This window comes from Strongylocentrotus purpuratus, unplaced genomic scaffold, assembly GCF_000002235.5.
Source record: "Strongylocentrotus purpuratus isolate Spur 01 unplaced genomic scaffold, Spur_5.0 spur5_scaffold_18, whole genome shotgun sequence".
NCBI lineage: Eukaryota > Metazoa > Echinodermata > Echinoidea > Camarodonta > Strongylocentrotidae > Strongylocentrotus > Strongylocentrotus purpuratus.
This window is the reverse complement of record NW_022145603.1, coordinates 5,232,841-5,259,270: the sequence shown is the minus strand read 5'-3', so window position 1 is coordinate 5,259,270 and position 26,430 is coordinate 5,232,841. Positions and strand designations below refer to the sequence as shown.

At 37.1% G+C, this 26,430-nt stretch overlaps 1 protein-coding gene across 1 annotated transcript; it reads left to right on the top strand.

The window, feature by feature from the left end:
• Positions 1–923: 923 nt before the first annotated feature.
• LOC100889616 (mucin-like protein) lies at positions 924–26,327 on the top strand. The gene is made up of 23 exons (XM_030989427.1): positions 924–945; positions 1,713–1,910; positions 2,847–2,963; positions 3,702–3,907; positions 5,088–5,172; positions 5,869–6,075; positions 6,827–6,940; positions 7,902–8,150; positions 8,683–8,874; positions 9,318–9,502; positions 10,072–10,255; positions 10,724–10,849; positions 12,043–12,138; positions 12,568–12,696; positions 13,777–13,905; positions 14,610–14,722; positions 15,652–15,868; positions 16,592–16,714; positions 20,200–20,337; positions 21,823–21,967; positions 23,028–23,214; positions 23,810–23,872; positions 25,724–26,327. Exons 1-23 carry the CDS (start codon positions 924–926, stop codon positions 25,763–25,765), a joined length of 3,267 nt encoding a protein of 1,088 aa, XP_030845287.1. The 3' UTR covers positions 25,766–26,327.
• Positions 26,328–26,430: the final 103 nt, after the last annotated feature.

Sequence of the window (26,430 nt, the reverse complement as noted above, 5' to 3'; positions counted from 1 at the left end):
ATGTCAACGATTATTGGTCTGTGTTGTGAATGTGGTATTGGCTCCAGGACTCTCTTCTTGGTTTGGCATGATATTCGTTCACTTGTAAAGGATAGGTCTGGATTATAACCTTTCTTCCATCGACAGCTATTGAAGGAATGGGGGAGCTTAGCATCATGGATTAGGTCAAGATGATGTGCCTCTGCCCAGGCCTCAGCAAGGTCACCGTCCTCATTTGTTTCTCCGTATCCCCACGAGGTGCTATGGCTGTTAAAATCTTCAATAATAACATTAACAAGGTCATAGTCGAAAGATTGAGGTTCAGTAAAGGCAAATGTAGATCCCGGAGGTTTATAAACAGAAGTGACTGATAGTTTCCCCATGTTGACAGCAAGGACTTCTATGTTATCCTCTTCAGTCAGTGAGGTCTGATCGATGATCACATCTTTCCTAACAAAGATAGCACTTCCATATTTCTCATGTGGCCTCTCTATAGCCAACTTCTTTCCAGGAATCCTCGGTCGAATGTGTTGGTGGCCTCTGTGGGTCTCTTGTAGACATAATGCTACACAGTCGTTCTCTTTGCAGAGCTTTCCAATGAGTTGTTGTTTCACTGTTGAAAACCCCTCAGTGTTGATGGACATCACTGTTACCTACCGTCCTGAAGAGGGTGCATGCTTCCGGCGACAATCAGTGGGAGCCATTATTAGATAATATTTACTTGCTGGTAAGAGTAGATGACATGGATGGATGATTGTGGTGGTAGAATTAGCTCAGGACGATGTCCAGTTTCCAGCCCCGCGACGTGGACGCTTAGATAAGTAGACACTCAGCAGAGTCTTCTATTGTGACGTCACACTCAGCTCAGCAGTGGTGAAAGATAAGTAGACAGTCCATGCACAGAGTCTCTTATTATGACGTCACACTGATGAAAAGTGCGCGCAATGCGCTATACTGTTGCTATGCGTATGTGTAACAGGTGCTTCTCCGCGTTAATATTCAAAACAAATATCCAAGAATACGCAAAGAAAAACAAATTTGAAAAAAAAAAAAAAATCCTATAAAAGTGCAAATTTTACGAATGATTTGCTTTAAAATGAGGTCCATCGATGACGAAAAAATCCAGATTTTCTCCAAATCGCCTTCCAAGTGTTGTTATCCGTAGATCGATGTAAGTTATAATGCTTATCGAGCGCTAAAACCAGAGTTACGTCTGAAAGTTCGGGAGCCCACGAAAAACACGTCCTCCCCGCCCCAACCCAGTAGTATCAATCAGCATGCTACATTAACGTTCGCATCCTACCGGGTACCCATTTTACACCTGTGTGGAGATTATCAAATGTAGACCAACATTTTGCCAAAGGACATTAGTGCCGGGCAAATTTCCGAATAGACAAAACAATACTTCAATTCAATTGCCATTTCGATTTCAATTTATTTTCATTCAGATCATTCCAATACCTCAACGTATATTTCAACTACACAATCAAAGTTTTTCCAATTGTTTCCTTACAGTTTGTTTCCTACTGTAATGAAATGACCAGTACTCGACTTAATTTAATTACTATCGTGGTCAGAACATTTGAACGGGGGATTAACACCCTAACACCTTTGATTGGTTGGTCCAAGTTCCATTGATAATCTATTTTTTTAGCGGATGATCGGGGGGGGGGGGGGGCATAGACCATCGTGCATTTCATTAAACATGTTTTTCTTCTGCATTCTGTTAACAGATAGCAGAAGAACGACCTGCTACCAGCCAAGATGGCCGTCCTTTGGTGGTGGATACCGTTGTACTTACGATGGGTCTGCTTTGATCAGGGGTTATAGAAGTGTCTGGAGGTCCAGTCACTACCAAGCGGTCATGCCTTCAAACGCTCGATTCTTCTCTTATTACTATTATTTTCTTGATTACTATTATTCTTGGATTGGTGAGTACACCTACATTCCTGTGATTTCACTTCACTTATGATACATTTTAAACTCGTGCAGGGATTTGCAAAGTGAATATCTCAAAACTTGTAAAGAGCCAAAATGGTTTAAAATTCATAACCGTACACTTTCCTAATAGTAAGTTGGCAAAATGTTCATTATTCGCAAAGTGACAGTCGTTTTTATTTTAAAATTTGGATTTTGCAACTTGCAGGGTTTTATTCACCCCATTCGTTGTGTAAGAAATGAGGGCTTCAATCTTCACTCATAGAGAATAAACCCCAGAGTTATTTGATTTGAAATCTTGCACATACTTTCATAAACTCATATTTCTGCTACAGTTAAATTTTAATTTTTAATTTGTTGAAGGCTTGCTTATCGCTGACGTGAGCTTATAAATGGAAACATTTTTTTTACAGTGGTGACGTCTGGTTCTCTGCCTTCTATTTTTCTATGTGTGTTAGATTTATTATATAATCAATTCATTTGAAACATCCCAGAAAAAAAAACATTTACTTATTTAATGCCAAAACGTAAAAAAAAATTGTTGATAGTTCCTTTTTTTCTAAGCGTTTGATTGAGTAATAAAACGTTATTGGACAACTGTGATTATCTACAAAACAAATTATGGGACATTCAGCCGCTATTCAATTTGCTAATTGTAATCTCACATGCACCCTTTTCTCACCCTCTCTCTCTCTCTCTGCCCCCCCCCCCCCTCATCTCTCTTTTTTCTTTCTTTCTTTCTCCCTCTCTCTCTCTTTTCGCTCTCCCCTTCTCTCTTTCTTTTCTCTTTCTCTCTATTCATCCTCTCTCTTTATCTCTCTTCTTTATCTGTCTCTCTCCTTTCTCTCGCTCTCTCTCTCTCTATTCATCTCGTTCTGTACTTTCGTAATCATTAATCTCCTTTTCTAAAATCGTTTTAATTTATTCAGAGAGGGACGTCCTACCCCGATTCTACTGCTGTGGTCTGGCTGGAGGGAATTTCTGTAACCTTTACGAAAGTCGCCGTCCAAGATCTAATTGCTGGGGATATAGGCAACCATGGTTCGGTAAGATCTCGTCTAGGGATATTATTAAACAAATAATTAACAATCACAATAAAATATTTAAGTCGTATTCATCACTGATTTGATAACAAGGGTACACCAAAAATATGCACATCATTTTTTTTTTTGGGGGGGGGGGTTGTTATCCATGCATAGCATCACATATGTTTTAAACTCGTAGCATCATTAAATGAAATTGATGATTAGATAGGCCAATATGTTTTGATAAGGTGCAAAAAATCACATTGCACATGGAAATATCGTTTTTTCTTTATTTTGTATTAATTTGTTGTGGGGGATAGTACAGCCCACGAGCTCTACAGCCATAGAGACAAAACAGCGCATAAGCTTTACCCACATCCTTCCTGCGGATTCACTAGATCGAGCGCTCACGAACCCGATAACGGTCTCAAAGGCTGTTGAGCTTCTGGAATGACCCCGATAAGGAGGCTGGTAGGGGCCACATCATTCTGACAAAAATCTTGAATCAAAGACCTATGCATGTTAAATGAAATAAATCAGCACTTTATCTTACTATTTCATTCAAGTCAAGTGACGAGATCTCAACACATTGTGTTTCCTAATTGGAGCGCAGTTGCGTTTACCTCTGTTTGATAATTGAACGGATTGTTTTGAAGAAATTCACGTTGGGTTGGGTGATCCAATAGTATGCAGTTGCTTCTACTTCCGTTCACTATGCAATAAGAAGTTTGATCGCCATCTTGATTCTTAAAACTTCAGGATGGTTTTGGGGCGACCCACACATCAATACCCTTGACGGTAGGAAGTACACCTTCAATGGTCTTGGGGAATACACCACGATTGCTTACAGTCATGGCGACCCGTTCATGTTGCAAGCCAGAACCGGTAAGGCGTTTAACAACGGCGTGCCTGTGGAAGATGGGACTGTCTTCACAGGGTTCGCTGCAACACAAGACATCACTAAGGTAGGTGGTTTCTACGACATCTTCTGCCAGTGTTGCAGGTGATTTGTACTTTGCTACGTTTACACTATGTTCCCGGCGGCCACGGCAACCACGTTTCAGGCCACCGTGGACGAAACGGGATTGACGTGACACAACGTGGGGGACCGTTTACGCAAACGTGACAGCCCGTGATTGCTGTGGATACCGTGTCAGATTTTTCAACTGTCAAAAGATTTGCCACGGCAGTCACGGTGTGGATGAGAAACCTAGTAGGCCGTAGTAAAACGGGGTGAACGTAACAGAACGTGACGGTTCGTAATAGGCCGTAACAAAGCTTGGAGGTGTTATTACATGTGTGGGTAAAGTGTTATTACATTTGTGGGCGTTATTACATTTGTGGGTGTAACACCCCCATTTGTGGTTGATTGAAAATTATTACATTTGTGGGTAAAGTGGTTATTACATTTGTGATTGAAATTATTACATCTGTGGGTAAAGTGTTATTACATTTGTGGGTGTTATTACATTTGTGGGTAAAGTGTTATTACATTTGTGGGTGTAACATCACCCCCCCCCCCCCACGGCTCGTCACGGATACGGTGGTAGACCGTGAGAAAACTTGGCAAGACCTAACAAAACTTGAATCCAGAGATAAAATTGGTCTAAATCCCACGGCGCACTACGTTTCGGGCAAACGGGGCTGCTGTGCCCGCCGGGAACATAGTGTAAACGTAGCATTAATCCCGGCAGAACGAATTTCCTTGCCGGAACCGATCGCATGTGACACCGGCAATAGCCCATCGGTCGGGTTTATTTTGTTCTTGTGACAAGTGCTTCACATTTTGAAAGGGTTAAGGTTATGGTGCAATGTGCGATTCGGGGTCTAAATTAGGAATTCGGTTATTCTAGGACATTTGTCCACCGAGCTGCAACATTCGCATGTGCGGTACAACCTTCAGAAGTAACTAAATTCATCAGAATAAACTCATGCCATCCGCTATACTATCTCCCTGTCTCTTTTTCTCTCGTGTCTGTCTCCTCTCACCCTTTCTCTCCCCTCTCTTTCTACATACATATTGTTTAAGATTTTGTGATTTTACTTGGTAAACTCTGTACAATACCTTCCTTAGGCTGCCATGTAAATTTGTGATGAATACCATTTCAATTCAATTCAATGTTTGTTTTGCTTTATTTGTGATAGGTCGAATTCCAGCTGAATGATGAAAGGACAGACATGAGTATTCTAGTTAATGCTACCGCGATCAATATGATGGAATTCCTAGTGGGTAAGTCTATATATTTAAGATCACATCTACATAAGCTTAAACAAGAAGCGAGAAGGCGACTTGTTTAACTCCTCACCAATGCGCCTCTTTTAAGTCAATCGAGAAGGCAAGAAGGCGAGAAGGCGAGAAGGCGAGTTGTCAAAACTTCTTTAAGCCGAGAAGGAGACTGGTTAGAGCTCACCAAGTCGCCTTCTCGCCTTCTCGATTCACACAAGGCGCCTTGTCAGTTTTAAATACTCGCATTCTCGCATTCTCGTCATGTCGCCTCATCTCTCTTCTGGAATTTCGTAGTGAGGATGTCACAGTCATTTATTCGTTCAAGTTGTTCCATCGCTGGTATGGAAATAGACACCTTCTGACGTATATAAGGCTAGATTGGTATTTAGAACCCAATATATTAATGTTTCCATACAAGTAAATATGGACTTGCTTTCATAGTTGATACGACATTTATCCTATCCGGTTTTGAGCATCTAAGGTTAAATCGAAATCAAGTCAGATAGATTCAAATACATGCAGGTGCATTCGATCCGGATTATTCGACTTTACTCCAATTCACCATAGGGCTTTATTAATCAAATCTTTCCTTTCACATTCAGAGCACTTTCCCTCATTCAGTTCGACTCCATCGTATCCTTCTTGGGACTTTTAACATTAAATGGGTACCAAATACTAAATGTATCCATTCTCATATAGATGGACTCAACTCACCGGATCCAACCTTCATTCTATCCACGGAAAATGACACTGTCTCTGAAGGTGAGATCAAGGTCACAGCGCTGTTCAAAGCAGAAGGCTATCCCAGTTCGTCCTTCACCGTGACCTTCAAGAACGGCATCTTGGAACTGAGTGTCATGGTCCCTTCTGAGTATGCTCAGAACGGAATCGGGAGAGGTCTGCTCGGTAAGGCATTTTATCTATGTTGCTGTTCTCCACCCAGGCGCGTTGGCACAGTGGTAGATTAGTGGTCTCGGACTGACATGTCCAGGGTTCGAAACCAATCGATAGGCCAGCGACGTTTAGTAAGGCATTAACCTTCATTACTAGGTCCCTCGGAGAGGACTCATAGCCGTCGATACCCTGGATGCTTAAAAGCGTACACATACTTTCTTAGCAGACGGATAAAAACAAACCATCAGACCATCAAGTTGATGGTTACCCGGTATGATTCGAAAGTCATTGATGGTGGCTCAGCAATGCGAACGTGTGTAAAATGCGGCCTGCATGAGTAATATCTTTTAAAGCGCATAGAAGAACCAAGAATATCATTTATTTTGTACGTATATATTATGAAATAGCTATATAGGCGCCACTTACTGTTTATAGGGGAAAACGGCAAAAAAAGATTGTTTACTAGTAAGCCTAATCCTAAACGGTAAAGTAGGAAATAATACTGACCCTGACCTGCACCTAATATTGACACTAACCAGAATCCGAGAGTCTATTTATCCGTTTTTTCAATATTGGTTGAAGTCGGAAGACTTTGCTGAAGTTTTTCGGCATGCAAAACTTGAAGGTCCCCAGAACGTACAAAAGCTACAATTTTTAGTCAAAAATATATAAGTATGATTTACACACAGGTTTAAGTTTCATAATTAGAAAGAATAACTACAACAAAAAAGTGATATTATATTTGTTTTATGTGGTTAACTAGGTAATGTAAATGGGGACAAATCAGATGATTTTCTGCTCAAGAATGGAACCTTATTAGTGGATCAACCAGGAAGAAATTTAACAGACGGAGAAATATTTCAGTTTGGACAGTCATGTAAGTTTTCAAAAGAGTTCTCTTGTCATATCATTTCTTAATGTTTAACGTATTCAGACTAGTCGTACATGTATTTGATGTAGTCAAATCATTTGTTGTTTTATGTTCTCTATTGTAAAGTAATATTTTGAGGTAGCAGTATGTCAGCGTAGCTTTAATCATTTCTATTCCTTTATCTTTAAAAGATGTCAAATACCATTTATAACGAATGCAGTATATTTTGTTAATGAGTTTGTTCCCTATACGGTATGCTAATATTATGTAGGACAGATTTCTCACACTTGCTAACATGTTCTAAAGCTAAGGTTGTAATCTCTAACAGTAATGCATTCATATGAACAGGGAAATCTAAAGTACTGAAATTTAGGAGCAGTAACGGAGAAATATCATGTTTAGGCGTGCTCTCTTTCTTTCAAATAATAACATTATTTTGTTTTGAATTCGTATTATGATAAGATAAGTGAACATTTCTGAATGATATTGTCAATCTAACTGACTAGATGAGCAGCAGAGAAAAAGAAAAGGGAAGGATAAAGAAACGAACACCCAGAAAGATGTTGATATATTATATTAAGGTTTTTGAGCTGATAGTGATTGTGATGATGGTAATGATGATAATGATTATAATGATGATCAACCGGGCATGGTGGATCAGTGCTTAGAGCGCCCGCCTCATGAACGGGAGGTCGAGGGTTCGAACCCCGGCAATGGGACCTTCTGCCTTTTAGCTAGGCGCTCAGCATATTAGATTGGAGAAGGGTAGTAATAACAAATATGTTATGCAGGGCCCGCTGGAAGAGCAGTTTCATAACTGAAGTGGCTACCCTGGGTAAATAAAACGTTATTATTATTATTATCACGATGATGTAGATTCTCCAGTCATGTAAAAAACAGCAATACTTTAACTTCCCCAAACTTCCATTAACTCTTTGTATAACATTGTTGTTGTTACTACTATAAGGGATGATACAAGAGAGCGAATCGCTCTTTGAATACGGTGATCGGAGCTGGAGTTACTACAATCCTAGCGACTACAAACCAATTTTCCTAGACGAGCTGCTTGCTTCCGACACCGACCAAACCAAGACAGCCCGAGAGGCTTGTGGGGAGGATGAGGCGTGCCTGTTCGATTACCTCGCCGTGAGTCCAGAGATGGGTCAACAAACTATGACAACAGGGAAACAACTCGACAAGGACCTCCTAAACCTTGGTGAGATGTGGCAATAGACTGCGCCGTTTTAGTACTCCGGGTTTATCAGAAGATGTTATCGACCCTATTAGCATCCATGAAATGATCAAATGAGCAATGATCTCATAGGAACTGAGTATCGACACTAGGCCAGTGTATTTGTTTTCCTCGGGGTAATCCTTATTCACATAATTAACTGAAAGCCGTATATCACGTTCTAATAAAATTTCTATGCAATGTTGCTTTCACGTGAGCAAGATGATAAACCAGTCAAACATAAGGTAAAATTCGCGTTTTATCCTACCAATGATCGGGTTCAGTGACCTTTTAAAACCTATTATAATTATATGTGTGCGACTATAGTTTATAATTTCTAAATGTCATTGCTTATGTATTGAAATGGTGAAGCATGTATATGCAAGTGTGCATTCTTTTTCAAAATCTACATTATAGCTATAAAATGCTAGTTAATATTTCGATAGAAGTTAAATGAATGTCAAGACTGTCAATATTACGTTTGTGTTGTTTTACTTTTCTAACATAAAATGTATAGATAACTTTCCTCCGAACGTAACCAGCGTGGTAGAGATAGGCGTGACAGATGCTTTACAAGAAGGGGAGGTTCTCTTCATGCAAGTGGGCGTGACCGTTACCTTGAATATTTCTGCACACGACCCGAATGAAGAAGATGAGGTATTCTTTACATTCAACGATACAATACCAGATGGCGCCAATATAAGCTCCGGTATGGACACAAAAAAATGAATGCTTATGATTTTTTTTTTTTTTTCAAATGTCACACTTATTTGTTTATACTCTCTGTAAGATGATAGATGAGAGTAATATTTGTCAAATGATACATCAGAATGTTATAATGACGGATTGATCTGTTGATTAGTGCGCCTTATAATGATCTCTCCTCCTCTCTCTTTAATCCTCTCGTCTCCTTATCTCGCTAATCACTTCTCTTCTTAATTCACTTTCTTTGTGACTCTCTTTGTCTCTCTTTCCTTCATCGTCTCTCTTTCCTTCATCGCCTCTCTCCTCTCTTTCTCTCGCAATCATTACCCCTTTTCCCACTCTCTTTCTCTCCTCTACCATCTCTTTTAAGATTTGTATCACTTTCTATCCTTATCCTGCTCTTTCTCTCTCTTTCTCTCTCTCTTTCTCTCTTTCTCCCACATAAAGATGGTATCTTGACCTGGGAACCACCTGACCTGAATGTATCATCCATCGAGATCATTGTGATGGACGACCGAGGAGCAGTGACATCGCTGACATACAAGGTCATGATCTGCCAATGCGGGAACGAAGGTGTGTGTGACTTCGAAAACCAAGCCGAAGGGCAGGATCTAAATGCCAACGGATTCGCGGTGAGTGTATTGGTCTGCATGCTCTGATTATCATGGACAAAATTCTCCATTAACTATCCCCTCCATCCCCTTTCGAGTAAATCTACATATTATTATGTTGTAAAGGGTTCAACGTAATGATCGACTAAAAGAATCATGCACATCAACCACTAACGCACAAACTCAGGTTATTTTAAAAAAATAAACAACGTGAAAAAAAGGGTGCTGCATTAATAAAATCCACTGCCTAGACTATTTCCATGTCGCGCACCTAATCGGCTGAGGAAATAACACACCTTCAACCCTAAAACGGAAACAGTCTTGCTTTTTATTTTTCAACGAGTGAATTTACGTGGTCGGGCGATCTGTGTGGGATGCGTGTATTATAGGGAAGAGGACAAAGCTGATTGAAGAATAAAACATATATAAAGATGGACAAAATCTGGAGTACACTTATACCATTCTAGGCTGTTTTCATAAATTCACCTTCACAGAATCTAATTTCGCTCTACAACATAACATATTCATTAATATGCATAGATGCAATCGTAACAATGAATTTATAGTACATTCAAACAACGTCATTTCAGGTGGTAACATGCAACTGCTCTGGCGGTTGGTCGGGTGATCATTGTGACGTAGACTATGATTCATGTGAGGGTACGCCCTGCTACGAGGGGGTTATCTGCTACGATGAGGTTCCGTCTTCCGACATAGAGTACACATGCGGCCCTTGTCCACCCGAGCTGTCAGGCGATGGTACCACTTGCTTTGGTGAGCTTGTTTTAAAGGGGCCAATCAATATTTTCTATGCCTCCCTCTTTCTTTCTTGCGGTGATTGTTTTGGGTTTTGGGTATACTATATTTAAACGTTTAGCTTTCAAAATTACTTATGTCAAGAGAATTACAAATAAAAGAAATCTTACAGTGAATGTAAAAGTGACTCGCGGGTAGAATACTCGACACAAATACTAGATTATTTAAAGCCACTGAACTGAAGAAGAATGGAGTTGGAGGACAAAAAGTAAGTAAATTAAAGCAAATTTGATTTAAATTTAAGTCAAACTCAGTAAATAAAATTTTTAAAAAAACTGAAAAAACAACATACTTTTCACAAGTTTTGTAGCGAATGTTCGACATTATGACACTGTATGGTACAGATGTTTGAAATAGTCTACAAGCCACTTTCAAATAAATGTTCATTAAACTGGTTCTTCTCATCTTTAACCCTGATTCGTTTAGATTTTAATGAATGTGCTGACACCAATGACAATGACTGTGAACAGAAATGTGATAACAATCTAGGTTCTTACACGTGTTTGTGTAACGCCGGTTATATTCTTGCCCTCGATCAACGTTCCTGTGACGGTAAGTAAACAAAAAAAATCTCTGAAAAGTTAATAATTATAAGAGTAACAAGGTTGATGGTGAGTGTGTGGGGTCTCGATATGTGCGTGTGCGTGTGTGTTTGCGTGTGTGTTTGTGTGTGTGCGTGTGTCTCTGTGTGTATGTCTGTGTTGGTATGATATTTACCCGATGTACCGGGATTATTTGGAACAGTTGCTCTCATAAAAAAACAACTTTCTTAATTTTTTGTAATTCTGCATTACGATAATGACATCTTTAAAAGGGAAAGTCCATCCTGATGAAAGAATAAAAGAAACGTGTAACTGAAAGTTTTAGCAAAAACTGATTAAAAATAAGGCAGTTATGAATATTTGAAGGTGTGATCAAACAAACACATATTGGCAACTCTGTGACTCACTCAAGACATTTTCAATTATACATTCACTCTAAATATAATTATTGCAAATATGTTTTTTTTTATATACTACCCGTGTATGAAACAAATCATTTCCGTCATCAAATACAGAGCAGAGTGGAGAGGAGGTCGCAGGATAGGTCACAATTAATGCTGCCAATTTGTGTTTCACTAATGACAACTCCAAAAAGACATAACTTTCCTATTTTTGATCGGATATTGCTCAAACTTTTACGAATTTATTTCTCTCATTTTTCTGACTTTGATAGAACCCAACCTCATTTCAGGGTGGACTTCCCCTTTAAGTTTGTCAAAGGATTATAGGCCTTTGGCCTAGCAAAAAAAAAATGATTGTAACATTAACCGTAATCCTTACACAAACCCCAACCTTAACTCTGAGCCTAACCATAACTCATCAATAGTCAAACTAGATTTCTGAACCACAACCTTAATACAAATATTCCTGAAAAGATCATGGATGATAACTCACTAAACAATTCATAAAAATATGTCTCCATTGATCGACCGGTCAAACGATTGGTTAATTTTCATTCGTATAAAGTATAAGTGTGTTTCCATTATGGAATATACGAGAGAGAGAGTGAAAGAGAGAGGGAGAGAGAGAGAGGATAGCTCATTGAAGGTGATAATTGGTTTATTTACAATAACTATAATTATTGTATATGTAAGGAAAATGTCCTCAGCTCTTGACTGTTTAATTTCAACAAGGCTCTAACAAAGTTGTTCTTCATGACATTTTTATATTTTAATCTCGACATTTTGTTTCATGTTATCGCAGAGGTAAGTGAATGTGATGAGGCCCTGAAGAATTCCACTGAATCTGCCAACTGCACATGCGAGCCCGGTTTTCAACTTGAAAACGGAACGTGTTCAGGTATGTTTAAACTGGCCGTACCAGGATTTCAAGGGGAGCCAAAGGAGTATTTTATAAATGGGGGTGGAAGAGGAAAAAGTATTTTTCCGATCGACGACAGAAAAAAGTCGTGCTTTAATAGCTGTCCTATACCGTGGTGTAGAGAAGCCAATGTCAATACAATTTTGACTCGTAATAATTCTTATAAATGACCGTTTGAACAAGGGAGAGTGAAGAGGCAGAGAGTGAGAGAGAGGGAGAGATAGAGAAAGAGAGAAAGGGAGGGTGAGACAATAAATGTGATACAACAATACAATTTTTTTTCCCATACTAAATCCTTGAATTTAACGAGTAATAATTTATCATTTCAACCCAGATCCATGAAAATGGTGTGTTTATAATTCCTAATTCAATTCCGTTATTTAACAAAGATGTATTGTTACTCAATAGATTTTGATGAATGTGCGTCTCATGTGGACCAATGCCCGCCTGATATCTCAACCTGTATGAACCTCCTTGGGGACTACAGCTGCACCTGTCAATCAGGATACCATAATCCATCCCCTAAAGAATGTCAAGGTATGAACACAGACCTATTACGGATGGACATTCGACGTGATTCTTTCTTTTGATCCAACGAGATCCGCCGCCTTCTGATTATTTGCATGTTAATAAGAACAGGGAGGTGAACGAAAAGAGTGGAAACTCTTGTAATTTATTCAAACGCATTCGTAACTTCTAAAGCGTAACAATGGGATGTGTAACATTCCACTTGGTTTTGAAGTTCCATGCCCCGAGCCGCTCTTTCACTGCGGGGAATTTCGGAGGCCGGGCACCAGTTTCACATTTATTACAAAATATTAAATTACCGGCAAAATTTCAGTGTAATTAGTTGTAAACTTTATTTGGGGATCGTATCTTTGATAACTTAAAGTTTGCTAATGCGTGTTTTAGCGTGTTTTTTGTATTTATGCAGTTGGAAAAAAGGATGAAATTACACAAGTTTGTGTTCGCTTGTTCTACTTTTTACACATTCAACAGTGGATGAGAAATCACTGAATGGGACAGCGAACAGTTGCAGTGATACCATGTTCTGATGTAGGAATTCTAAATCCTGCAATTTCATGCCCTCTTTTATCTCACCACCTGGTCAACAGTTGCAGATTAGCGCATAACTTTACGACGGCTTGGAGCATGGGTTCAAAGGAAAGCGGCTTGATTCCACTCCTTTCTTTCACCTCCCTGATGAGAACATTAAAGCCTCGGTCACAAATGCCATTACGAACTGCTACGAACGCCGTGCGAACGATTTTCAGACAATGGAAATTCGAGAAGACAATGGAAAAACGGGGAGATTCGTACGAAATTTTCGTTCGTACGAACCTTTGTGACCGTAGCATTGGCTGTTTTAACAATAACGACTGCGTATTAAGCTCTTTCGGTAATTGACAAAGGAGCAGTTTTCTCTCTTGGCCGGGTTTTGTTTGGATGGTGCATGTACTCTGTAAGAGTGTGTTATAAATTAAAACATTACCACAGAGGAGCAGCAAAGTTAAATACCTACCACAATTACTAATTGAACCTTTTTCTCCTTCATTTTAAAGCTTCCTGTATGTTAAAAATAAACACATATGTTTGGCCTTTGTTTCCATTCGTCAGATATCGACGAATGTCAACTGACTACGGCTGTTTGCAGCTCGGATCCAAATCTTGTTTGCATGAACACACCCGGTAACTTCTCATGTGTGTGCAGGGAGGACACAACAGAAATCAATGGAGACTGCCAAAGTATGAATCTATCTCGTTTGTTTTCTTAATTAACAGGCTAATTCGAAATTGCAGTGAAATCTGTTTCGTATTTGGCAACATTTCCATGCCATGTATTCGGACGGAAGACGTTGATCCATTTATGGGGGGAAATGAAAATATTGAAAGCACCCGTATTAGGCAACAAAAGTTCGAGGCAAACTATCAAAATATAAATCCCTTGTGTACGTTTCCTAATCCAATAGTATCCTTTCAGTCAGCTTTTAATTTAGCACAGATTTATATCGTGTAGAAAATCAACTTTGAGGCGGAACCGCATAGGGGGTGGGTGGGGTGGGGGGGGGGGTCGGAAACATAAAATACCAACATTTACTGAATGACTACTTTAAGCCTGAATCCTATGACCGGGGTAATAATATATATATCTGTAAAGCGCTTTGAGAGGGCCTTCGGTCCTGAAAAGCGTTATATAAGAACTAGCTATTATTATTATTATTAACTCAAATCAAGTATATTGCTTTTCATATCCTTGTATTTTGATGACGAAATATATCGAAGTGCCATCGCATTTGTTCACTTGCTTCGCTTGCCTGCAAGATGTGGAAACTTGAAAGATGACTTGGAAGAGACAATAATGTACCTAAACCTTCATCAGATCATAATCTTATTTAGCGTAAGACTCTAATAACAGTTTGTTGCTTGTGTTTAATTCTGTAAATTAATAGACGCGCTGACGTTAACACTCAACGTTCGTCTGACATTCATCAGTGGATTAAGCGTTGAATATTATCCTGATACGATTGATTCACAGGAGAACCAACGTCAGTTGGCCCAAGATGTAAGTTAGTTTTAGAATTTTCGAAGAAATAAAAGCTTTATTTGTGAATCGAAGATATTTCTTTCTTGAAGGTACTATGTCCCATTTGTACTTCCCTCAAAACAGATCTTGACAACAAAACAATTGGTGGGAAAATAACGACAGTTAGTTGTCGAATCGAATTTACGGGTTGCAGTCCTTTTATTGAATAGTCTTATTTCAGATGCTTGTACCGAATGGTCGTACATTTTGTGCTGAGCACAGATTCAATCAGTTTAATTTTTGCATTTACAAGAAGTGGGTTATCGATGTAGACAAATGCTCATGTACCCTTCACAGCTCATTGTACGAATGTTATTACCAAAGATAAAAAATGAAGTCAGTTAGTCAGTCACTTAATGGTGTCTGGCAGTGAAGTCTAGAAAATGAAGGGGTTTTCTTGCATAATTTGAATACTAGGACACTGATAACGTTGAAAATTCACAGATAGGGCATACGCTACATATTCATAATTCCTGCAAAGTTATACAAAATTTGATGTTGGCTACAAAAAGGGATACACCACCTTAAATGTGAAATTTTGTGTTCACTGACTTTGTCTAAATCTGACAAATAATCATTTTTGGTCTACAAAGCTATGAAGTTATTAATTCTTCTCAAAGTGCGAAAACTTTATTTAATAAGACTTAATAACATTATTCACTAAATAAATGTGCGATAACATTTCCCCAAAAAAAAATCAGCATACGTGTATTAAAAATCTGTTTTTAAAAAAAAATGTTGAAGAATTGCATCTTTTGACAGAAAAAAGTATTTAGTAAGAATAATTGTTAAAGCATTTCTCGGGTTCAAGTAAAACTCATCGGAAATGTAAATCTTTTCAGTTCTAAATTCCAATGAAAATTTAAATAATGAAATCATGGAATTATTATACATACATCTTTTTGAAGGTTTTGAGTTACCTCAATAAGTCATCAGAATTTGGAGACGACATACTCCAGGTGTCTGTGAAGAACTACACCTTGACCGGAAGTTATGTTCTGGTGTCCTTCCGGGTCGATGTAGACACTAATGCATCCTTGGATGATACCAGCCTAGAGCGGATTTTCATGGAATTGCTTCCTGGGTCAAGACTTATTGTCCCAGATCATCGAGTCATGGAGGAGGGTAAGGGGATCCACTTTTCCTAAGGCGCTGAAAGTATTTAAGGAATAATATGTACATTTAAAGATGAACTTGAGTTATGGTAAAAAAAAAATTCTCACAGAATCAAACGAAACTTACACTGAATGTTCAAGATTACAAATAAATGTCATTTGCCAAACATTTTTGGTACAAAATGTATACTGGCTGAGTAGTGAGCATAGGAAGATAAGGAAATCAAGGTACGTAGCCCCGACACCATTTGTGTAGTCCCATATACATCTTACTGTGTACAGTGCTTGTTACTTTACCAAGACAGGGCCAAATTTATTATGATTTTGATGACTCCAGAACCTTGCAGTACGCACCAATTCTTACATGCTACATAATCAACTTTTTTCTGATCCATTCCACACCTTTTCTTTCACCATGCAATCACATAACCAGAACTCAACTTTATCTACACCTGGGTAGAGAATTTCAAAAGGGGATAACTAAAAACGTGTCCCCTTCACTGAACGAACCCTAGATAGATTCGCCCTTCATATCCCCCTTTTTATTACCTAATTGTTAAACAAATTAAAACTTTCCTTAAGAAAACAAGAAAATAATGTTTAAAAGTTTTCGATGATCACGTTTAATTTTATACATCATTGGCGGAACCCCCATGCCATGAAACGCGATTCCTTTGGTCAATAATTTTTAATGCACATGAAATATTGTAAAAGCTCCCCCTTCCTTTTGTAGATATCAACGAATGTGAGCGATTTACAGATGTTTGCCGTAACGGAAACTGTACAAACACTGATGGAAGCTTCTACTGTACTTGTAATGAGGGTTTTGATGGAACAGGAACCGATTCTTGCACAGGTAATTACTATTATACCATTAGTAGTAGTAGTAGTAGTAGTAGTAGTAGCAGTAATAAAAGCTTTCTTAGTTTTAGTATTTTAGTTTTGTAGCATTCTTTATCGCATTCATTCAGTACAATTGAAAAATCATACATCTTCATTTTAATTGATATACATAACATATCAAAATGTAAAGAAAATTGTACAACCCTCAGAAATACATATTAAAGTTAAATACATGGTACATAATGTCTTCAAACTAATTACACTAAATGAAAATTATAGATCAAAGCCTTCCCCTCCCCCCCCCCCCCCCCCCCCATCCCCGACAAACAACAAACACACTAGAAAAAACAGACAAACAGAAAGAACAGAAGAAAAGAGAACAGAAGAGTGCAGTCTATAGCGGCAGATAAGCGGTCAACTCCACACGATATCGAACCCGACGGACTCTTCCACTCCTCATCCATTGCATGTTTTCTTTTCATGCTGATGTGTGATACTTTTAAATGTTCCCATTGTTTACAGTGTAGTGCAAATGTATTTCGCTCGGTAGCAATCTTTCTTGCTTCATGTTTACTTTTAAGCAACTTTTCTCCTATTTCTTCAATACTTTGAAGCTTCCTTTTCTCCGTACTAAGATATATCAAATGTGTAATTAATAAAAACAACATGATTAAGTATTTGCCTATCTTCGGTTGTTTCCTCTAATCCAAGTGTGAACTTCCTTCCGAATCATGTCTTTAAGAGTGGAAAGATCCAAGGTAGACTTACTACACCGTTCTCATAATTGTGTAACCATTTCACATTAAAAGAATAGCTGCCTATAAGTTTCCTCATCTTTGCCGCAAAATGAGCATTTGATATGAATTGAAACCTGTATAAATGATGGTTCACAAAAATAATAATATTATAGAGCAATTTATATTGAAATTCCCTCAATTTATTATCCAATGTGCTCAATCTAGGACGAAGAAAAGCTTTTTCAATTTCTTTCACCAACATATTATATGATGATTGTAAATTATGAAAACTAACAGGATTGTCGGCCATTTTGTGTATGCACGCCTTATATATTTTTCTTCGAACAAACTGATTCAAATTGAAAAGTTTTCTTTGATAACATAAATTCTATTTTTAGACCGTCAACTGAAGTATGCTTTCTTAAATCGATTTTCCATTCTTCAGGCGTGTCTTGATATATTTCCTTAATCATAACTATTTCCTGTTCATCTAGTCCCATACATCAATTTAATGCTCCTTCTTCATCTATAATATGGTACAATTCATAGGTATATTTTTAGAAAAGGTTTTCATGAAAATGTTGTTTTCCTTTTTATATGAATAAACCTATTATTGAAGAAAATTCCTTTTCTTTTATTAGTTGCATCCTTTTTAATAAACACATTCATATCAACCAAATATATATCGTTTTCTGGTAGTATTTTGGTAACTGTATGTTGATCATGTTAGGTAAATAATTACAATAGAAAATTAAATTTACTTTTTCCATTTCACTTTCTGGTCTCCAGTTGTAAGTCTTTTGATCCACATCTCCCTTTGTACCTTAACAAAAAGTCTAAAATTAAGCATTTTCAATCCTCCTTGTTTGTAATCAAGGTACAGAGTACTTCTTTTTATCTTGTCTTTCCCTCGCCATAAAAAGTTTGAAAACCGATTCAGGCACCGGAGTCATAAAGCTAACATGAATCAATTTTGAATATGCGTATGTTTTTAGCAAATGCATTTTTCCAATCATAGTGAAATCTCTTTGTTTCCACCAATTAAAAAAAATATTGATTTTGCTCAAAATCTCTTTGTAATTCATCTCTTCAGTAACGTCAGGATCTAATGAAAAAGAAATACCCAATATTTGTACAATGTCAAGTTCTTTTCCAAATGGATAAAAAGTTGCCGAGCCAACAGATGGCCCAAGAGGCGAAATAAATGTTTTATTTGTATTAATCTTAAGTTCCGATAGTTTCTCCAGCTCTCCAGAGTTACCTTAAATATGTTTGACATATGAATGAAGCCTATGTGGCTGGCCTGGGCAGCCCGATCCACTTCATTTAAAAGCCCCACTCTACTACTTATAGCTACTTGCGCCCTCTATACATCCAACCATGCGTAAGCGGTACCCGTTGATCCCCCCCATGATGCCCTTTTTCTTATGTTAAAGCTAAAGACCAGTTATGGTCATGCGATTGCATTGTTTAAAAAACGTTGTGAAATCGATCAGAAAAGGTTGATCATCTAGCATAGATGTACTGCAAGGTTCTGGAATCATCAAAATGATAAGAAATTTGGCCAAGTCTTCATGAAGTTAGAAGCACTGTACACAGAAAGATGTATATGGGACTACACACACGTGCGCGACACGTGCATTTCATATCTCTCAACAGACAAGAGATACACTTATGTATTTATCAAATATATCAATTAGTAGGCGGTTTCCCGTCAAAATTTTTATCATCATGTAATATTCAAAACATATTCTTTCACATGATTGGTAATAAGAGCTTCCATTTCATTTTTTGAAATTGGGGCGTTTCCAATACTGGTCTTTACCTTTAATTGAGAGCTGGTTTGATGAGATAACCACCTGCCAGTGACCTCGCAGGGAGGTCTACTCCCTCTTTGACAGACTATTGCAGAGGGGCTTTCAGAAGCGATTATCAAGACAATGCAATGAATTCATTTTCGGAAATCTAAACCTTCGTAAAAAAATGACCTTCGGAGTAATGAGCCTTCAGAATTATGAACCTTCGAAAATACGAACTTTCGGAAATGTGAACCTTCGGAAAAAACGGCATGTAACCACGATGCGTGAAGTAGTCGTCTGCCGCCGATTTATTAAAAGTTGGTTCCTAAAAGCTATCGTTAGAAGTGTACCCATGGGCGTAAATCCTTACGTAATACCTATTGTTCAGGGGGGATGAACGAATAGATCATCCTCCCTGAACAATAGGTATCAATTGCAGATTTACGCCCATCAGTGTGCCATTAAGGAGCTTTTTTGAGAATTGGGTGTGTACATCAATATGGCTATATACAATCCGACAAAAAAGGCGCGGGACATCATCGTAAAAGAAACATGAAGAATGAACAACGAGAAGACAATTCTCGGACCTCAAAATGATATCAAACATTACATTGATGAATGATGATGATGATGTAGCCAGAAATGAAGGTGAATAAGCTTGCCAAAGTGAGCAATTGGCAAAGATTTTGAAGAGTCCGACCTTGCTCTCACGTGCTGCCGTAATCAAAATGTTAGTAGTATTATTAGTAGTAGTTGCTGTTGTAAGTTGTAATAGTAGTAGAATTAGTACTAGTAGTAGTACAATATTTTTTTAAAGTCAAAACGAGAAGCTGTGTCAGTCTTTACTATGATAAATGTATGATTAATACAAAATCACGAATTAGGTAATGATAACAAAAAGCAGAAATTACATTAAGTAATTAGGAAACTGTTTTCTTTCATTTTTCTTGTATTTCTTTCAGATAAAAATGAATGCCTCGGGGATCACAAATGCAATCTAACTTGCATCAACTCACCGGGAAGCTACTCATGCTTTGTACCACTCAGTACAACAACGCCACAAGAGGAAACCGATGTTTCTAGTACTACTTCTACATCTGGTAAGTTACACTTTTTTAAATTTTATTTTATTTTATTATATTATATTTCATTTCCAGGAACATAATTGAATATAACAATAACAAAAAAGTCAAGAAAACGAATTAAAATATTAAATACAATAACAGGAAAAAAGCCACCAGCTTATGCCTAAGGATTATCAAAGAAACTTAGTCTCTGTAGGAGGCTCTCCTCATTAGTTGATGGTATAATACATAACAATACACAAATATACATAAATATATATAATTACATAAGATATATATCATTCAATTCTAAAACGATGCAAAATACAAATTATGAGATCATAAATATAATTAATTATACGGGGTTCAGGTCGTAAGAGTGAGCTGATTTAAAAGATGAAAGAAAAAGAAGAAAAACATCTTTTATATTTGGCAAAGAAAATCCTGAAGAAAAACAAATCTTAAACTAATCTTGATTTGCATTGTAAATGTTTTTGTTAATGATTTGTGAAACTAAAGACATTTCTTTGTGCAACTCATTATTATTCTTTTTGCCTCAATACCTTTCTAAGCTTTGATTATTGTTTTTCTTTTAAATCTCGCTACCTTTTTACTCAAAACAGAAATTTAGATATTTGTAAGAGCAATAGGAGTACAAAAAATCACTCACGACACATAGTCTACATGAACAAAAATAAACCCTGGTCTTTTACTTCTCTACCCTTTGTTATATTTCCTAATGGATATAATCGTAAAATTGTATTTCATTCCATTGTCATGATTTTTCTTGCATAAATGGAAACTGAAAATTAGCTGCAGGGTAGTGTGATTGATTTGGGAATCAGTTTACCACCTTTATTTTGAAAATGAATTCCTGTCTCTTCCGTATAAAATATAATGTAAACTTTATTTTTTAAAATGTATATCAAATCGTAAATCCCAATTTTCAAGCCTCACTGTATATTCCATTAAATGGTTATGACAAAGATCTCATCTCTACCCTTATAATGGCCTGTTGCACGCACAAGTCGAATCATTCGTGAGGTACACAAATCGAGAATGGATAAAGGTAGAACAGCAAAACATCTCATTTGAGTGAAATAGATCTGCTCTTTACATTCCTAGATGAGTTTTTACACGATAAAAAATTAATCTTATTCACCTTTTTTTTTTACCTTCATCGATTTTAGTTCCTATTAATATTTAGTACGTCTCCATGATTTTGCCATAATCTTACTTTTATCACTATAATTTTTGTGAATCTTTTATCCCTGTTCTACCTTTCTTTTTCAAAATTTATCTTACTTCTTCAAAATTCATCTTACTTCTTTGATATATATATATCTGCTCTTCCTAAATGTTTATCATATTTCTTCAATATTCATTTTATTTCTTTAAATTTACCTCACTCATTTCTACGTTTATCATATTTTCTTTATCATCTATTTACTCTCTCATAATAATGTATCAAACTATTTTTTACTCTTATGTTACTCTTATCTCTTTCTTATATCCCCACAGACTCTGGAAGACCTGGCTTATCACCTGGTGTTATAGTAGGCATCATACTTGGTGCTATGTCGGCAGCCCTTTGTTTCATAGTATGTACATGCTGTATCATGGTTCTGATAGTGCGTAGGAACAAAGATGACAAGATTAAGAAGGGGTGAGTTATTTTCGTCTGACATTGATAATGATAAGTAGACCCTTTCTTCTCTTTCTCATTCTTCCCTATTCCTTTTCTCTTCTTTCCCATTCCCGCCTTTCCCCTTTCTTTGTATTGATGTGTGTGTTTTGGAGAGGTACGTGGCCTAGTTGATACTTCACCAGACCGTGGATCACCTAGTTCGCGGTTCGAGTCCCGCCGCGACACTAATATCTTTTGGCAAGACATCAATCTACATTACTTTGCCACTCTCCACCAAGGTGAAGTAAATGGGTTCCTGAATGCTTTAGAGCCTTATTATGACGGCTCAGCTACAGTCGGGGGACACTATCATGATAGTAGCTACGTTATATGAACGAACGAATTATTATTACTATTATATGAGGTTTCTTGTTCATATATCCCTCGTATGAGGTAGATTCTCACTGTAGTTAATGGCCGTTTTCTTGTATGTGTATTTTTCTTCTTTTTTTTTTTTCTTTTTTTTGGCAATTTGATTTGTTATTATGTTTAACTTGTAACGGGCCCATTTACATGCACAATCTGCTTCGTATTGGTCCTGACCTATCATGTATTCTGTATGTATGATTAATACTTGATTTCTGTTTATGGTAACAAATAAATTAAACTGAATTAAATTAGATAGTGATAATGAAACTTATAATGGCAATGCAGTGACAGTGATAATGATAATAGTAATATATAATGACAATGACAAAGTGACTGTCAATGCCAGTGACAGTGACATTACTTACAATTAGCAGCGATGATAAGAAGGAAAATGGGAATTATAATGATGTAACATGACAATGCCAATGATATTCACTCTGTTTTTTGGATATCTTTTGCAAATCCCTGAAATACAGAGTATGTGTAAATAAATTGAATAAATATAAAAGTTCTATATTACAATGGGGGTTAACTAAATTCTAAACTAAATTCTATATTACATATTTTACTATAATGATAACAATGTATATAATTTGGGGCTTATATACGAATGAGAAAAATGTTCATGCAAAGAAAAAAAAGTAATCACCCTGTTACTGTAATTTGGCAGGGAAAGGAGAGCTAGGGTAACAGAGCACACTCGTATCTATGATGAGCAATGGTCAGAACATTCATCGGACAATCGGTCGTTGGACTCTTCTCTTGATCGACGGCAATATGAAATCAGTCAGGCCGTGAGTCGCCTTAGACTTTACCAAGGCATTGACAGACCCATGGTAGAGACAAACTTTTATCAAGTAAGATATTTTTGTTTCTTTCATTTAGTCGGTCTTTCTTTCTTGTATTGATTCATAGATATTATTTGTTTGTCACTTTATTCACATTTATTTCAACATGAATAAAAAAAAATCGAGAAAAAATAGTCAAAACAAAAAAAACCTGAAATTTCGCAAATCTAAAGCTTATGACCGGTGCATGAGCAGATGTCTCTTTTAAGCTTACGCAAACAAAGCCAGCTTTGCGCAGACATAAACTAATGACTTTTCCTTTTTTTTTTTATTTGTTATGACAATTCATTTTAGTTTATTGATATAAAACATCTCGTTTTTTGAAAGATTTTTTAGAATTTTCTGACTTTTTTTTCTGCAAGTTTTGTCAAATTAAGTAGAAATGGATTTCAATTACAAAAATATCAGAATTAATCGTAAGATTGATTTTTTCCCGATTGATTGCATAGAAATGTAGTGATTATTGCAATCGATTTCAAAAATCAATAGTACGATCATTTGCTAAGCTATGTGTAACAAGCCCAAGGAGCCTAAAGAAGGCTACTGTCATTAATGATCTGTAATTTTTTTTCTTCCTTATATGTTCTTTTTCCCCAACAAACAGACATCTGACGGCTCCGATAACTTTACAGTTCCTTATGTGACCGATGGGCAGAGCAGTGGCGTTGTAAGTCTTTGATTCCAATCACCTCTTCTATATACCACTGGATATTATGATCAAAACTAATTACCCAAGATAATCATCCAAATTTTTTAATCGTTTTTTCATTACGTGAATTGCGTTCAAATAATCCTGTCAAAAGACAACTATTTTTGAGGCCAAAACAAAAATCACGAGAAAGAGCCCCTCATAGCCAGGGCAGCACTTGCACTATGAGCGTTATGAACCTTTAAACGAAATTATAAGCTTGGCATCTTTTAAAAAACATGTTGATTTTTTTAAAAAATATCTTAATAAGATGATGACGTGGATCCTAATCAAATGATTGGTTGAAAGCGTCCACGTGACTAGGTATTTATTTAGCCTAACGCGTAATTTGGATAATGACCGGACATTCTTAATAATGCCCTCACTGTTGTGTATTATTTGTATATTATCCTTCCTTTATCATGTAATGTGTATGCATAACAGACCGTTATGGTGAGTTGAGATTGTTGGTGTCATGACAGCGATTGTATTATAGTCACACCACCAAATTGACTCCACGCTGACTACACACTAAGTACACATGTACTGACTACACACTGACTATGCACACTGACTACACACTAACTACGCACTAACAACACAATGACTACATACTGACTGTACACTGACTTCTCACTGACTCAACACTGACTACACACTGACTTCACACTGACTACACACTGACTACACACTGACTACACACTGACTCCACACTGACTCCACACTAACTACGGACTAACAACACAATGACTACATACTGACTGTACACTGACTTCTCACTTATTCAACACTGACTACACACTGACTACACACTGACTTCACACTGACTACACACTGACTACACAATGACTGCACACTGACTACACACTGACTAAACACTGACTCCACACTGAATCCACACTGACAACACACTGAATACACACACAATACATACTGAATACACACTGAATACACACTGAATACACACTGAATACACACTGACTACACAATGAATACACAGGCTCGTTCAGACAAGTAAATACGCGCAAGTCCTACGTTGGTCGCAGTTGTCATTGATTTACAAGCGGTTTACCGTACCATATCTGAACAAACCTGAAACAGACCGATTCTTAGCCGTACATAATAATGTTCAATGAGGTGTTTGCCATATATCGGTTTCGTTTAAAGGGCACTCTAACCCAAACTAACATAGCCTTTCAGAACTGAATACACGTCTACTTATTAATGTTCCAGCCTCTGATTTTTCAGAACTCTCTAAATTGATCAAAAAATGATAATAGCCATCCATTTTTCACAGTTCTCACGTTTGCTGAGCTACGCCCTTCGAAAAAAGATATACGGTCACGTGGCTTGATGACGCATTGGACGTCATTGCGGGCATGTCCGATGTGATAAATTCATAATAAGGAATGACGAAATTGTCAGAAACGTACTGGGATTATCAAGTGCATATTATTTTTCGCCTTAAATGTTATTTTTTCCCCAATTAATATCATAGTTTGCTTTTTTGAAGACATTTTAACGCCTAAATTACCCTACTTTCCGCCGGAGAGGCGCCTGCAGTGACGTCAAATGCGTCATTACTGGGCTTTTTTGCGCACGTTCTGACTCTCTGAGTCGTCATTTTTTAAGCTAGATTCCAGAATTATTGATGATTTCTAAGAAAAATCATTGTCATGTTCGGAATCTCCGTCAAAAAGTATCTACATGTCTTTTCCCCCCATTTTTGTAGCCCGTTTTGGTGAGAGTGGCCCTTCGTGATTAGGGCATTAATGAGATTAAAAGAATACGATAGCTTAAACTGTTTCCTTCTGTTATTTCTTTGTACAGGGCGCTGTTGAACGGAATCCGATACACGACAGATACTACTAAAGCTTCTCATATGATTGATTTTCTGCAAAATATCCAGGCACTAGCCAACATCAACACACACTATGTCCTCTCTTAACTGCTCTATTCGTTTTCATGCATGCATCTTCACATATTTTAGAGTCTGGTGAATATCGCATTTAGTTTAAGGTTTAACTAACATGGAAGTTTAGGAGGCAAGCTTTTATGAGATTTTTCACAAAATTTCTTGCTGTCCACTGCCTCGAGATCACCGAAGCGAAGATAAGTCAACAATTTGTCTAAATAACTATGGATATCCCAAAACCAATTAAACGAGGGTTGATCAATTTGTTAACAAATTAGTAGAAATTTTTCTAATCAACAATCAAGTCAGATGTGTCATATTATTTTGACAACGACAATTTCTGTATCACATTCATTTATGCTGAATGAGATGTATATATATGTCAAAGCGTATGCATAATTTTATGTAGAATACAATGTCTTACTTATCATACAAATACCTAAACGATGTTTATCGACTCAAGCATTCTTGCTTATGTAGTTGGCCTCTGCATTTATCTTGATTATTTTTTACTTACCTCGATACTTTCAAGCTTTCGATTATGCATTTTCTATTTGTGTGTATTTAAGTTGTCATTCTTTATGTAAATCAATTATATTATATACTATTATTGTTATTTGAA

Coding starts and splice junctions, on each gene's coding strand:
- LOC100889616 (XM_030989427.1), top strand. CDS start 924: ATGCGCTATACTGTTGCTATGC. Junction 8,875..9,317: donor TGGCGCCAATATAAGCTCCG/GTATGGACACAA, acceptor TCCCACATAAAG/ATGGTATCTTGACCTGGGAA. Junction 23,215..23,809: donor TAGAGACAAACTTTTATCAA/GTAAGATATTTT, acceptor CCCAACAAACAG/ACATCTGACGGCTCCGATAA.